This window comes from Carcharhinus amblyrhynchos, chromosome 1 (genome assembly GCF_965287045.1).
Source record: "Carcharhinus amblyrhynchos chromosome 1, sCarAmb.v2.hapA, whole genome shotgun sequence".
Taxonomy (NCBI): Eukaryota; Metazoa; Chordata; class Chondrichthyes; order Carcharhiniformes; family Carcharhinidae; genus Carcharhinus; species Carcharhinus amblyrhynchos.
In genome coordinates, this window is record NC_137324.1 from 104,622,599 (window position 1) to 104,637,105 (window position 14,507).

Sequence of the window (14,507 nt, forward strand, 5' to 3'; positions counted from 1 at the left end):
TTTAATGTTGATAGTGAGTCCAAAGTTGTCACAAGCTGTGGAAAATTTGTCCATACTGACTTGCATCTCTGGCTCTGAGCCAGCATTCAGGGTGCAGTCATTGGCAAAGAGGAAATCTCTCAGAACAGTCTCTTTCACTTTGCTAATAGCTTGAAGTCTCCTCAGGTTGAAAAGCTTCCCATCCATTCTGTACTTGGGGCTGATTCCAGCAACACTGTCCTGGAAGGCATCATTCACCATGGCAGCAAACATCATGCTGAACAGTGTGGGTGCGAGCACAAGCCCTGTTTGATGCCATTGGTAACTGGGATTGCCTCAGAATTCTCCGCCATCCAGTACTCTGGCCATCATGCCATCATGGAACTGGCGTAACATCTGAATGAATTTGGGGGAACAGCCAAACTTTCACATGATCCTACACAGGCCTTATTGGCTTACAGTATCGAAGGCTTTCGCTAGATCAACAATGGTTGTGTAGAGCTTGCAATTCTGCTCCTGACACTTCTCCTGAAGTTGGCGCGCTGCAAAAATCATGTCAGTAGTCCCACGACCTTTGCGGAAGCCACACTGTGACTCTGGAAGCAGGCCCAGCTCCAGATGAGTGACCAGGCGATTTAGCAGGACTCTTGCGAGGGTTTTTCCTGCGATGGAGAGCAGTAAGACTCCTCGAGATTGCCCTTCCTCTTGTAGAGGTGTACGATGGAAGCATCTTTAAGTTCCTGAGGAATGGATCCTTGCTTCCCAAAAGGACTGGAACAACTCGGTGAGCTTCCCGATAAGTGCAGGACCAGCAGCTTTATAGATCTCTGCGGGTATGGCATCTGCCCCTGGGGCTTTGCCACTGGATAGCTGGCTGACAGCTTTTGTGACTTTGGTTATTACTGGTGGATCATCCATGGTGCTGTTGATATCAACCTGGAGAATCCTGTCTATTGCCTCATTGTGAATAGATGACAGTCGGTTGAGGACAGCCTCACAGTATTCAGCCCATCTCTGCAGGATCTGAGCCTTCTCTGTAGTGAGAGTTGTACCATCTGTACTCAGGAGGGGGGAAACTACCGAGAGATTGAAGTCCATAGAGAGTGTTGAGGGTCTCATAGAACTGTTTCAAGTCATTTCTGTCAGCCTATCCCTGTATTTCATCTGCCTTGGCGCTCAGCCAGGCATCCTGCATTTTACGCAGTTTATTCTGGACTGTCCTGCGAGCACTGGTAAAAGCATTTTTCTTGGCAGCTGAAGATGGGTTGTTCTGACAGGCCCGATGAAGACGGTGCTTTTCAACAAGTAAAGCCTGTATCTCCTCTTCATTCTCATCAAACCAATCATGCTGCTTGCGAGTGGAGGGCCTGAGCGTCTTCAGCGCAAATGTGTGGATAGTGTCCCTAAAGTGTCGTCCTCAGCGCTGCCTGCGAGGTGTAGATTGTGCAGAGGGTGTGGAGAGTCTGCAGAAGGTTCTAGATAGGCTGGGCGAATGGGCCAGGAACTGGCGAATGGAATTTAATGTTGGCAAATGTGAGGTTGTCCACTTTGGTAGGAATAATGGTAGGAAGGACTATTACTTACGTGGCGAAAAACTGCAGCATGCGACGGTACAGAGGGACCTCGGGGTCCTTGTGCATGAGTTGCAAAAACCCAGCTTGCAGGTGCAGCAGGTGGTCAGGAAGGCGAATGGGATGCTGGCCTTCATAGCGAGGGGGATTGAATATAAAAATAGGGAGGTCTTGCTGCAGCTGTATAGGGCACTGGTGAGGCTGCAGCTGGAGTACTGTGTGCAGTTTTGGTCGTCGCACTTACGCAAGGATATTTTGGCCTTTGAGGGCGTGCAGAGGAAGTTTACTAGGCTGATTCTGGAGTTGAGGGGGTTGAACTATGAGGAGAGGCTGAATAAACTAGGCTTGTACTCGTTAGAGTTTAGAAGAATGAGGGGAGATCTCGTTGAGACGTATATGATGTTGAATGGGATGGATAGGATACAGGTGGAGAGGCTCTTCCTGCTCAGAAAGGACAGTAGGACTAGAGGGCACAGCCTCAAGGTAAAGGGGGGGGCGGTTTAGAATGGAGTTGAGGAGGAACTTCTTCACTCAAAGGGTGGTGAATCTCTGGAATTCTCTGCCTGTTGAAGTGGTGGAGGCTGCCTCGCTCAGTATTTTTAAGATGTGGGTTGATAGGTTTTTGATAGGCAAGGGGATTAAGGGTTATGGGGAGAGGGCGGGAATGTGGAACTGAGTCACGACAGATCAGCCATGATCTTATTGAATGGCGGGGCAGGCTCGAGGGGCTAGATGGCCTACTCCTGCTCCTATTTCTTATGTTCTTATATGTTCTTATGTTCCACTGCTGCTTCGGTCAGCGGAAAACGACCATTAGACCTGAGCTGCCTGCGTGCAGGTCCGTGACTACAGCTCCCAGTGTATCCATGCCTGCTGCTTTGTTGCTCGCCAATTGCCACAGGACTTCAAGGGTTGAACAGGACACTGACGATGATGGTGATGATGGTGTCAAAACTAGCGCTTGACTTGAATTAGAGTGAAGGAGAGTTATGCAGCGTCAGCCTCTCTCTCTCTCTCTCTCTCTCTCTCTCTCTCTCTCTCTCTCTCTCTCTCTCTCTCTCTCTCTCTCTCTCTCTCCAATTGCCATCTAGATCCAGTGGCAAGACGAGTCAAGACGGCTGGAGGTGGGACTAGGCGCAGTGGATGACCAGGGATGTCTTCTGTGTCTTGTCCTGCTCTTTGCATTCCACGACGCTTGCAGAGTCTGCCTTCTTGACCGTTGGACCTTCCACTGGCCTCTTCCGCTCAATCTGCCGGACTCTGTCTTCACGTGCTGTGATAGACATCTCCCAACCTCACCGAGGGTTGAGACCCGTCGGCTACCCTCGCCTGGTTTAGCCGGCTTGTCGAGGCCGTTGCCCGGGGTGTGGCCGCTGTCGCATGCAAACGGCTACGGGGAGCCACAGATGAGAGCTGAGTGCCAGGTGGGGACAAAGGATGGACAAACTGCCCTGAAAGGATGCGACATGTTCCCCCACCAAAGGTATTACCCCTCCCTGACACCCCATACGTGCCTGTGCTAGGTATGACTCCAATAGAGACTTTTCTGCTCATTACCCATTGACTTCAATTTTTCTGGTACTCCTTGATGCCCTGTGTCAAATGCTGCCATGATGTCGAGGAGTTGAGTTCTTCTATGTTTGGACTAAGGCTGTAAATATATCTGGAGCTAAACGGTTCTGGTGGAGTGCAAGTTGAGCATCAGTGAGCAGGTTATTGGTTGATAACTGCTGCTGGAAGGTACTATTGTGACTCCTTCCATTACTTTGATAATTGGGATTTTCCCGGATAGGATTTTTCCTGCTTTTTTGTGGACAGGACATCTCTGGGCAATTTCTCACCTTTGTCAGTGTTGTAGCTGCAATTGAAATAGCTTGACTTGAACTGGAACGCAGGCCATCAGCATTATAGCTGGAATGTGCTACCAAATCACAACTTCACGCTCCACAATAATGACGTTCCAGAACCACTGCTAAACACAACTAAAGTTGAGTGGTCCAAAATCTCACAATCAGTGCCTCAGATGTCGTAGTTGATTTCCAGCATGCTGCCTATCGCCTTCCTGTATATTAAGAAATCTAGATAAAGAAACACATAATCAAAGCTACTCATGTATGTGAAAATAGACAGTGTTGAAAAATTAATAGAATCGTAGAATCTCTGTAGTGCAGAAGGCAGCCATTCAGCCCATCCGATCTGCACTGATTCTCCAACAGCACACATCTTGTCTAGCCCTGTAACTCCACACATTTAACATGCTGATCCCCCTAGCTTGAACATTTTTGGGACAGTTTAGCATGGCCAGTCCACCTACTCTGCACATCTTTGGAATGTGGGAGGAAACCCACTAGATGGAGGAAGAATCACCCAAGGCTAGAGTTGAACCTGGGTTCCTAGTGCTGAGGCAGTAGCGCAAATCATGTTATGCCCCAAATTTGTTTTCCAAAATCCTAGAACCCCGCACTAAAAATGAAACTTATCTCACTTAGCTGTCATTAATCAATGACACTGACATGTTGTATGACAAGCACTCCTGGGTGCAAATCACTATGAGCAGTGTCATAGATGAGCTAGTAAAATATTAGGTTTTGTAGATAGTGCAAACTTGCCAGAAAGTTATTACTTTCTGCCATGTGTATCAAATCTAAACTAAATGGATGCGTCATATTTATCCACAATAGATAGTGGTTCTGTAACGTATTTCTTGTTGCACGGTCTCTGAGGCAGATGGTGTTTGTTGCCTTCAGTGAGGCTTCTAATATGGGGCTTATTTCACAATAGAGAATTTGACACAGGGCAGAAGGAGACTATGAGGCCAGTTGTGTCTACACCATCTCTCTGAGCAATTCACCCATTTTCTCCACATAACCGTGCACATTCTTCCTTTTCAGAAATTAGTTTCATTCCCTTCTGAATGCCTCAATTGAATCTGTCTCCAGCACATTCTCTCAGGTAGTGCATTCCAGACTCTATTCGCCCGCTGCACTAGAAAGTTTTTCCTCATGTTACTCTTGCTTCTTTAAATGTGCTCTCTTGCTCTTGATCCTTTCATGAACAGGAATGGTCTCTCCCTATCTATTCTGTCCAGATTACTCATGGTTTTGAATATCCTATTAAATCTTCTTTCAGCCCTCTCTTCACCAATATTACTGCAATATTCATAACTGAAGTTCCTCATTCCGAGAAGCATTCTCATGAATCTTCTGCATTTTCTCCAATGCCTTCCATCCTTACTAAAATGCGATGCCCAGAACTGCTCGCGGTAGTCCGAGTTCTAACTAGTGTGCAATGAAAGTTTAACGTAACCTCCTTGTTCTTGCACTATTGTTAAAGCCTAAGATTACTTTATGCTTTACTTACTGCTTCCTCAACCCCTGCTACCACCATCCATGACTAATGCACATATATTCCAGGATACTACTTTCTTATCCCGCTTTTTGATGCCACCACCCTATGTGATAGTGAAATCATAGTAAATGCTTAAACAAATGAACTTTGGTTCTCGTGAACCCAACGTTTGGGATTTCTTTGCTGTGGATGGAAGAATTGCCTAAAGGGTTTCTGTAAACAGCGAGCCCATGTACTGTAAATACTAATTTATATTTGACAATTACAATATAATCAAAGTATGCATTTTAAATAACGGGCTATTTTAATTCATTATAAAAAAGTGAAACTTCTTGGAGGGGGAAGAGTTGATGAAGGCAAACCTCCATCCTCTGATCTTTATTTTGCCTGATCTGAGCATTCTTCTACTGCCACTCCCTTCTACCATTGCTAGAAACTTTTGACTGTCTGGTCCAAACGTAACTTCTCTGTGCTTCTGCTGCCACTATCCTTTGCATATTTCCTTTCCCTGATCCTATTGCTGATCTGCCATAAAGCATTCCACTGTTAAGTTCCTGGCTTACAGAGTAGTGCTTTTCTTAGCACCATCTTTTACCTTCCTCCTTAGTACTTGCACAATATTATTTCCTCCATTACTTGCGAACCTCCCATTGCAGAGAATATAAAACAGTATTATTCTCCAACTTGCAGTAAGCCTTTACAAATATCTGGTAAAGTCTCAGCTGAAGTATTGTCCACAATTCTCCTACTTTAGAAGGACCTCCGGGCTTTGGAGATGTTGCAGAGGTGGTTTCATAGGATGACACGTGACTAAGGAATTTCAGTTATACAGAAAGATTGGAGCAGCTGGGTTTGTTTTCCTTAAAGGAGAGAAGGTTAAAAGTAGACCCAAGAGACATTCAAAATGATGAGTGGCTTTGATAGAGCAAGCTGGGAGACACTATTTCCACAGTCAAGTCAGTTCATTATCAGAGATCATAGATTTAAAGTAATTGGCAAAAGAGAGCTCTTGGGGAAACAAGCAGGAATTTCTTTGGACAGAAAGGGGGGAGGGGTGGAATGAAATTCCAGAAGAACTTTCAAAAGGCAATTGGGCAAGTAATCTAAGAAGACAAATTTGAAGTGTAATGAAAAAGCTGTGGTGTGGGACCAAATTAGACAGCACTTTAAAAGAGCTAGCACAGACATGGTGAGGTGAAATGTCTCCTGTGCCATATGATTCTATGGTTATGGCTTTAAAAGGAAACTTGGTTCATGGCTGGAGATTCCTAACCCTCTATTGAAGTCCTAACCTCATGTTACTTGGTTATCCCCTTCTTTGCCCATGCCATCTAAACCACTATTGTGACAGTATGGCCTTTGTCACCAAATCACTCCTTTGATTTGCCCCCCAAGAAAGAGATGTGGTTGAAAACTAGCAATAAAAGTGATTTTGCCAGAGCTATGAATACTTGGCTTCTAGGTGCTGCTGCACGCTATATTACTATGGTACTAAATTTATTTATTTTTAATAAAAATATTCAAATACAAACCTTTGAAAATATAGGTTTTGGACAATTCACTTTTTTCTGAAGCAAATCAAATAGCTTGGGAGAATGATATATTTCCCCCAAAAAATGGCCTTGAAATGTTCATAATGTGTTATAAACTTGTTTGGCTCAAATTTGAGTTGTAAAAGAACTGCCCTACTTTCTCTTCAGTGATTGACATCGTGGAAGGCCCAAATCAACTTTGGTGAAAATACTAAGATTAATAAATTTGGTTCGATTAATAGTTGACAAAAGTTGTGTGTGAACATTTTAAATCCCATATAAAGGCCTTTTGGCAATGAAGTATTCAAAATTGGGTATCCTGAATACTAGCATGAAAGAAATGTCTGATTGTCCCACCATTGCATGTGTTCAGAGTTCTGATTATTATAGAATAAACTCTTTCTTAAAGGATCTCCTGTAAAACATGTTTTAATAGTTTGTTGGGAAGCATCCAGTAAATAGGTCTATGTTGCTGAATGGATTATTTCAGTCTTGTTAATGAAAAATAGCCAAAATAATGTTTGAGTTCCCTCCTTGGCTTTTGACACTTAAAATAGTGTTAAGAGTTCTGCCAAAAATATTTTACAAGGTTATTGCTAAATCCCAGTGGTGGTTTTAAATTCTGCCCAGTATGAACTGGTCAGTGTGTTGGCCTAGATTTTTTTTAAATGCAATGTAAAATTTGTTGATTTTTGTTTATTTCCTCCATTGCAACTATTTGTCACTTTCTTCCTGTAATGCATAGTGATGGAGAAGAGAGACTGTCCTTGAAGCTGTCCCAGAAAGATCTCTAGAATGTATTAGATGAATGCCTGCTCTCTAATTTGTTGACTGTAGCAGCCGCAAGAAAACTACTGAAAAATGTGATACCAACTTTTAAATAATGATCTTGGTCAGTCCGTATTTCAGAAATTAACGTAGTTATGAATATTATTACATTCATTTTCTAATTAATTTAAGTGTACACTTGAGGTCCAGGTTCTTTTCTAACTCCTTAGTTGGATATTGTCTAAACTATTTGCATGGTTTTAAGATGAAATTCTTTCAGGGGATGAGGCAAAATAAATGGCATCTTCCTTGTGTGGTATTCATTCATATACATTTAGTAGTTAGACTTCATGTTTTCTGTGTAGCTTTTGTATTGAATATACCAATCAAGCATTCACAACAAAGCAACTCTGCCCAAAATGTTGATGCTACTTCAACACTGCTACAAATTTTGCAGTCGAGTATCCCGTATTTGGGGATGTTGCAGGCGTCAGCAAACCCGAAGTACAATGGGCTAGCCTCGTCCTGGACGAACCACCTACTTGATCATGGTTTCACTCCTAAACCACAGGAACATTAACGGAAATCATTTGCTTTTGTATTTGTAACATCAGTTGTGCCAGCTCATGTACAACTTAGAAGTGTATTCATCTCTTGTGCAGGAAATTTAAATGTTACATTGCAAGTCTGGGATATTGGTGGACAAACAATAGGAGGAAAGATGTTGGACAAATACATCTATGGAGCTCAGGTGAGAACGTAATTTTTTTAAAAATATCTTTTTTAATACTAAAATAAGGTTATGATATCTGGATGTAAAGCATTAAAATAATAGTGTTTGATATAAATGGTCTGGGATATGCATTATGCCCTTCATTGGAAGAAATATTCTTGAAATAGTTTGAATTTGATAGGGATTGTGTTAGGCCAGAGTATTGCATAAATAAAGCAAAAGTATAGTAACAGCAAGATAGGTGAATTTTGTAGACGTGCTTTTAAATTGGACAATGTTCATGAGTATAGTCTGTAAAGAATATTAGGTTGTATATGGAGATCCATGTATAATGCAGCTGCCTCCTACATATTTCTCATACTCTTTGTACTTAAACAGATGATATGTACTTAAATAAAGTGCAAGAAATTCAGCACTGACTATTACTTAACAAGTTGATCTTGTGTTTTCAATTCAAAAAGATAAAGTCACTCTTATGATGAGACAATTAGTACAAAATTAAAATTTAAAATCTGCTGCTAAGTGTTAATTCAATGCACTCATTCTTAAAGCAGCATTTACATTACTTTTAGTTTTATATTTTAAATGTACCGTTTTGAATTTTAGATTTTGCATTGAGTACAACAGTATTTTGCTGTGATGGAACAGAGTAATTTTTGTATTGAACTTTTGCGCATCATTTAATCATATAACCGAAAAATGCTGTTGCACTTGGTGCAAAATCTAAAATTCAAAGTGGTACATTTAAAATATAAAACTAAAAGTAATGTAAATGCTGCTTTAAGAATGAGTGCATTGAATTAACATTTAATAACAGATTTTAACATTTAGTTTTGTTCTAATTATCTCAAGACTGACTTTATCTTCTTGAATTGAAAACACAAGATAAGCTTGTTAAGTAATATTCAGTGCTGAATTTCTTGCACTTCTGCATAATAATCATAGAATTTTCAGAGCAAAAGGAGGCCATTTGGCCCATTGAGCCTGCACTAAAAACAACCCCACCCAGATCCCATCCCCATAACACCACGGTTCTAATCCTCTGACGCTAAGGGGCAATTTATCATGGCCAATCAACGCACACAGTTATGGACTGTGGGAGGAAACTGGAGCACCTGGAAAAAACCCATTCAGACACGGGGGGAATGTGCAAACTCCTCAGAGACTGTCACCTGAGATTGGAATTGAACCCGGGTTCCTGGCACAGTGAGGCAGCAGTATTTGCCACCATGTTATCCCAGGATTCCAATAGGCGGTGTTCATATGTCAAAGATTTTGGTAAATGTGATTTTTGACTTCATTACTTACAGCTGACAGTAGTAGGTTTGAAAGTCACAAAAATATGTCACTGCCGATTTGCTCTGTTTTCATCAGAATAGTGCAAACTAAAAAGGTGACTGCACCCTCTCATTTAGAAGTTCTGGAGAAGAGTGATATTGGATTCTGTTTCTCTCTCCACAGATGCTGCCAGATCTGCTGAGTTTTCCCAGCATGGTTTTCATTCCTCTCATTTAGGAGATGGATTTGGGTGGCATGGTGGCACAGTGGTTAGCACTGCTGTCTGACAGCGCCAGGGACCCGGGTTCGATTCCTAGCATGGATCACTTCCTGTGCGGTGTCTGCACTGTCTCCCTGTGTCTGCATGGTTTACCTCCGGGTGCTCTAATTTCCTCCTACAGTCCGAAAGACATGCAGGTTAGGTGCATTGGCCATTTAAATTGTCCCTTGGTGTACCTGAACAGGCGCCAGAGTGTGGCGATCAGGGGATTTTCATAGTAACTTCATTGCAATGTTAATATACGTATACTTATGATACTAATAAATGTATTTATTGAATAAATTTACATATTTTATAGCATAAACTTTAGAATGCAAAAGCTGTATACACTCTTTTAAAAAAAACTTATTTCTTGCAATAAATAATTTTTAAGTCACCCCATATTTATGCGAGAAAGTATTCTTACAGAATACGAACTCCCTATATTGAGAAATAATGTGTGATTTTAAAATATTTCTGAATTTCACACATCTGATGTAATCTTTTTCACTCACTGTTAGCTGGTCAATATGTAATATAGAATGATCCATGTAAATGACTAAAGAAATCACCATAGAAGTCAGGCTACACTGGTGAACATACTTGATATAAGCTCCATTGTTCAAAAAAAAATGTCTGTGTACTTGGGTGTTTTGTCATTACACTTGCAAATTTTTTATTTCTGTTCTTATGTTTTATTTTTCTGCTTGTTCTTTTATCGCATATTGTATTAATTTTCAGTCCACAGGCCATGAAGCAATGGAATAAAGTACCCTGGTTAATCATACAACTTGTTTTTCAATTTTAAGTCTTTGCTCATGTAAATTCTGTCCTTGTGTGACCTCCCAGAACATCCATGCATTCTGATGCTGTGGTCAAAACCTCTGTCCAACCTCTACTTTTTTTCTGTTTTGAGCCAACAGTTCCAGCTTCTCCAGTCTCGCTCCATAATTGAAATCGCACGTCTTTAGTAACTTTCTAGTAAATCTGTTCTGCACTCTCTCTTTAAGGTCGTGACATCATGCCTAAAATTTGGCACCCAGGGTGGAACATGAAGTTTATTATTTATTAGTCACACGTAAGGCTTACATTAATACTGCAATGAAGTTGCTATGAAATTCCCTTAGTTGCTGCACTCCGATGCCTGTTCAGATCAATCCACCTAACCAGCATGTCTTTCAGACGTGGGAGGAAACTGAAGCACCCGGAGGAAACAAGGGGAGAATGTGCAAACTCTACACAGACAGTGACCCAAGCCGGGAATCGAACCTAGGTCCCTGGCGCTGTGAGTCAGCGATGCTAACCACTGTGCCACCATGCCGCCCACATCCAGCTGAGGTCTAATTAGTGCCTCATAAAGATTAGATATAATTTCTTTTCATTCACGCTGTTTATTGTTAATAAAGCTAATGAACTCCTGTTTGTCTGCAGTATTCTCAAGTTGTCCTGCCATCTTCAAAGATTTGTGTTTTAGCGTTCTGGAGGCGTTTTTCTGCACCACTTCTAAATTAAAATTTATATTACCTCTCCCCCATTCTTCCAAGCAAAACGTATCATAGCACACTTCTCTGCATTAATCTGGCACGTATCTGTCCGTTCACTGGTACGTCTGCAGCCTCCTCCTTTAAGTTTTTTGTGCTATTGCCTACAGTACTTTGAAATTATGTCCTGTACATCTAGGCTACGGTAATTAACAAGTATCAAAAGAAGTGATTCTATTCAATATTTATTTTAAGCTGCTTGGTCAACCAGAAACCAAAATGTCCCTGCACAAGCCATGCACATGTCAGTCTCTTCTAATTCCTGCATATGCATTACCACTGGAAAAAGTTTAAAGGGGTTACACACTTGAACAAATTGTCTCTGCAATCCAAAGAAAAAATAGAGGGACTCCTAATGCTGATTGGTAGAAGCACTATTGTATTCTATTGTCCAGTCTGTAAAACAACTGTTCATCACTCCTCAGAGTTTCTTAATCAATTTTATGTCCACACTACCGCTTTCCATTTAATCTTAATGGGTTTCAATTTTGCTAACAAATCTATTACTTGGTACTTTATCAAAAGACCTTTGAACATCAATATACAGAATATACTCTCATCAGGGAGGGGATGGCCTAGTAATATTATTGCTAGACTATTAACCCAGAAATTCAGCTAAAGTTCTGGGGACCTGGGTTTGAATCCTGCCATGGCAGAGGTGGAATTTGAATTCAATCAAAAAAATCTGGAATTAGGAATATACTGATGACCGTGAAACCATTGTTGATTGTTGGAAAACCCATATGGTTCACTAATACCCTTTAGGGAAGGACATCTACTGTCCTTACCTGATCTGGCCTACATGTAACTCCAGAGCCACAACAATGTGGTTGACTTTTAACTGTCCTCTGAAATGGCCGAGCAAGCCACTCAGTTCAAGGCTGACTCAAAATGGGCAATAAATGCTGGCCTGCCAGTAACACCCATGAATAAATAACACAAATGAATTTTAAAAAATGACCTTCTCCCTCCAGAAAAAGTTAGCTTTGGAAGCTGTTGGGAACTAAAACCACATTTCGATAATGGCTGTATTATTATTAAAATTTAGAGTGAAATAATGCTTTGCATATTCATTTACAGGCCATTTGTTTTTTTTGTAACGGAGACTTAGATGAGTTTAATATTCTTGAAGAACAAAGAAAGATTCAAGAATTTTGTTTTTAAAAGCTCTATTTATATTTTTTAAATCAACTTTATTCAATTATTTCCCAGTGTAAATTTATGCTATTATATTGAATTATTTGCTGATTAGTTGTTTGTTTAATACGTTTACTTCAACTTTTAATCTGCTAAAGAAGGCCTGATGTGATACTGTATCAGTATTGAAGAGTGTCAAATGAGATATTCTTCCGGTAGTTGAAATTATCAAACAGGGCTTTCTGTTCATTTACCCAAGATTCTTACTCAAGGCTTGTCTAGATCTGTAAGCAAGTGTTGACACACTTAAAGGTTTGAGGAATTAGGAGTTGCTTGTGAAAGTGATTCAAAAATGTGAGCCCAAATTATTTAGCATAAGGAGGTGCACAAAAATCCTGTTTATTATGTCGCAGTGTAAATTTCAAATAATATGATCCCCGGGGGGTGGAGAAAGAAATACATTTTTCTTGTGAGATACATGCTGGAGCTTTCCATAGGGAAGAGCATTGCTAGATATTTGTTTTTATAAGGGAAGCATACAGTAGGTCTAGGCATCTAAAAATTGACAAAGCCCTTGAGGAGTATAGTGAAACTAGCAACAAACTTAAACATGGAATTACAAGGGCTAACAGGGGCCATGAAATGTCCTTAGCAAACAGGGTCAAGGAAAATCCTAAGGTTTTTAATGCATATATTAGAAGCAAGAGAAAGAGTAGACCCACTCAAGGACTATGGAGGAAACTTATGTGTAGAGCTACAGGAAGTGAGATCCTTAACTAAGGAGGAAGGACATGACGGATGTTGAGGTCAGGGATAGGTTTGTGAACACTCTAGGGCACGTCAATATATTGAAGGAGGAAATGTTGCGTATCCTAAATTACATTAAAGCAGCCAGGTCCCCAGGGCCGGATGGGATCTATCCCAGGATATTGCGGGAGGCAAGGGAAGAAATAGCTAACAAAGATCTTCACATCCTCTTTGACCACAGGCGAGGGTCCAGAGGACTGGAGATTAGCCAATGTTGTTCCCTTGTTTAAGAAAGGAAGCAGGGATAATAGGTCAGTGAGCTTGATATCAGTGATGGGGAAGTTTTGGAGAAGATACTGAGGAATAGGATGTAGGCACATTTGGAAGAAAATGGACTAGTTAGTAACAGGCAGCATGGTTTTGTATGGGGAAGATCACGTCTCACCAACTTGATCGAATTTTTTGAAGAGGTGACAGAGGTGATTGATGAGGAAGGGCTGTAGATGTAGTTTATGTGGACTTTAGTAAGGTGTTTAACAAGGTCCCATGAAACTAAAATCACATGGAATTTGGGATGGGCTGGCTAGATGGATACAAAACTGGCTTGGTTATAGGAGTCACAGAGTAACGTGGAAGTGTGTTTTTCAGAGTGGAGATCTGCAGGGATCAGTGCTTGGATCCCTGTTGTTTGTAATATATATGAATGATCTGAGGAAAATGTGGTGTGCTTGATTAGTAAGTTTGCCGAAAGCACTAGGTTGACGGAGTTGCTGACGGTGCTGGGGATTACCAGAGGATACAACAGGATGTGGATAGATTGGAAACTTTGGCACAGAAATAGCAAATGGAGTTTAATCCAGACAAATGCGAGATGCTGCATTTTGGAAGATCAAAACTAGGTGTGAATTATACTGTAAAAGGCAAATCCTCAGAAACACTAACACACAAAGGAATCTGGATGTACAGGTCCACAGTTCCCTAAAAGTGGCGACATGGATGATCGAGGTGACTAAGAAGTCATATGTCATGCTTGCCTTCATCAGCCAAGTTATTGAGTACAAGAATTGAGAAATCATGTTGCAGCTCTGTAAAATCTTGGTTAGGCTGTATTTGGAGTATTGTGTGCAGCAGAGAGTTGGAATCAATGGGTGCTATTCTGGTTGGCAGTTGGTGACTAGTGGAGTGCCGCAGGGATCAGTGCTGGGGCCTCAACTGTTTACCATTTACATAAACAATCTGGAGGAGGGGGCTGAGTGTAGGGTAACAAAATTTGCTGATGACATGAAGATGAGTGGAAAAGCAAATTGCGTGGAAGGCGCGGAAAGTCTGCAGAGATCTGGATAGGCAGAGTGAGTGGGTGAGGACCTGGCAGATGAAGTATAATGTTAGCAAATGTGAGGTTATCCACTTTGGTAGGAATGATAATAGGAGGGATTATTATTTAAAAGGCAAAAAGCTGCAGCATGCTACAGTGCAGAGGGACCTGGGGGCCCTTGTGCACGAGTCGCAAAAACCCAGTCTGCAGGTGATCAAGAAGGGGAATGGAATGTTGGCCTTTATAGCGAGAGGGATAGAATATGAAAGCAGGGAGGTCTTGCCGCAACTGTACAGGGC

The 14,507-nt window shown here is 41.3% G+C and overlaps 1 protein-coding gene and 1 non-coding gene across 3 annotated transcripts in view; one reads left to right on the forward strand and one right to left on the reverse strand.

Annotated features, from left to right (window-relative positions):
- The window catches only part of rab28 (RAB28, member RAS oncogene family), a 145,409-nt gene that overhangs the window by 10,292 nt on the left and 120,610 nt on the right, over nt 1–14,507 (forward strand). For both annotated transcript variants that reach the window (XM_080190052.1, XM_080190042.1), the window contains exon 3: nt 7,861–7,949. In XM_080190052.1, the coding sequence (XP_080046178.1) occupies nt 7,861–7,949 (89 nt within the window). The remainder of the gene's footprint in view (nt 1–7,860; nt 7,950–14,507) is intronic.
- On the reverse strand, nt 7,619–7,775 carry LOC145351258 (U1 spliceosomal RNA). The gene has a single exon (XR_013888370.1). It is a non-coding gene; the product is annotated as a U1 spliceosomal RNA (small nuclear RNA).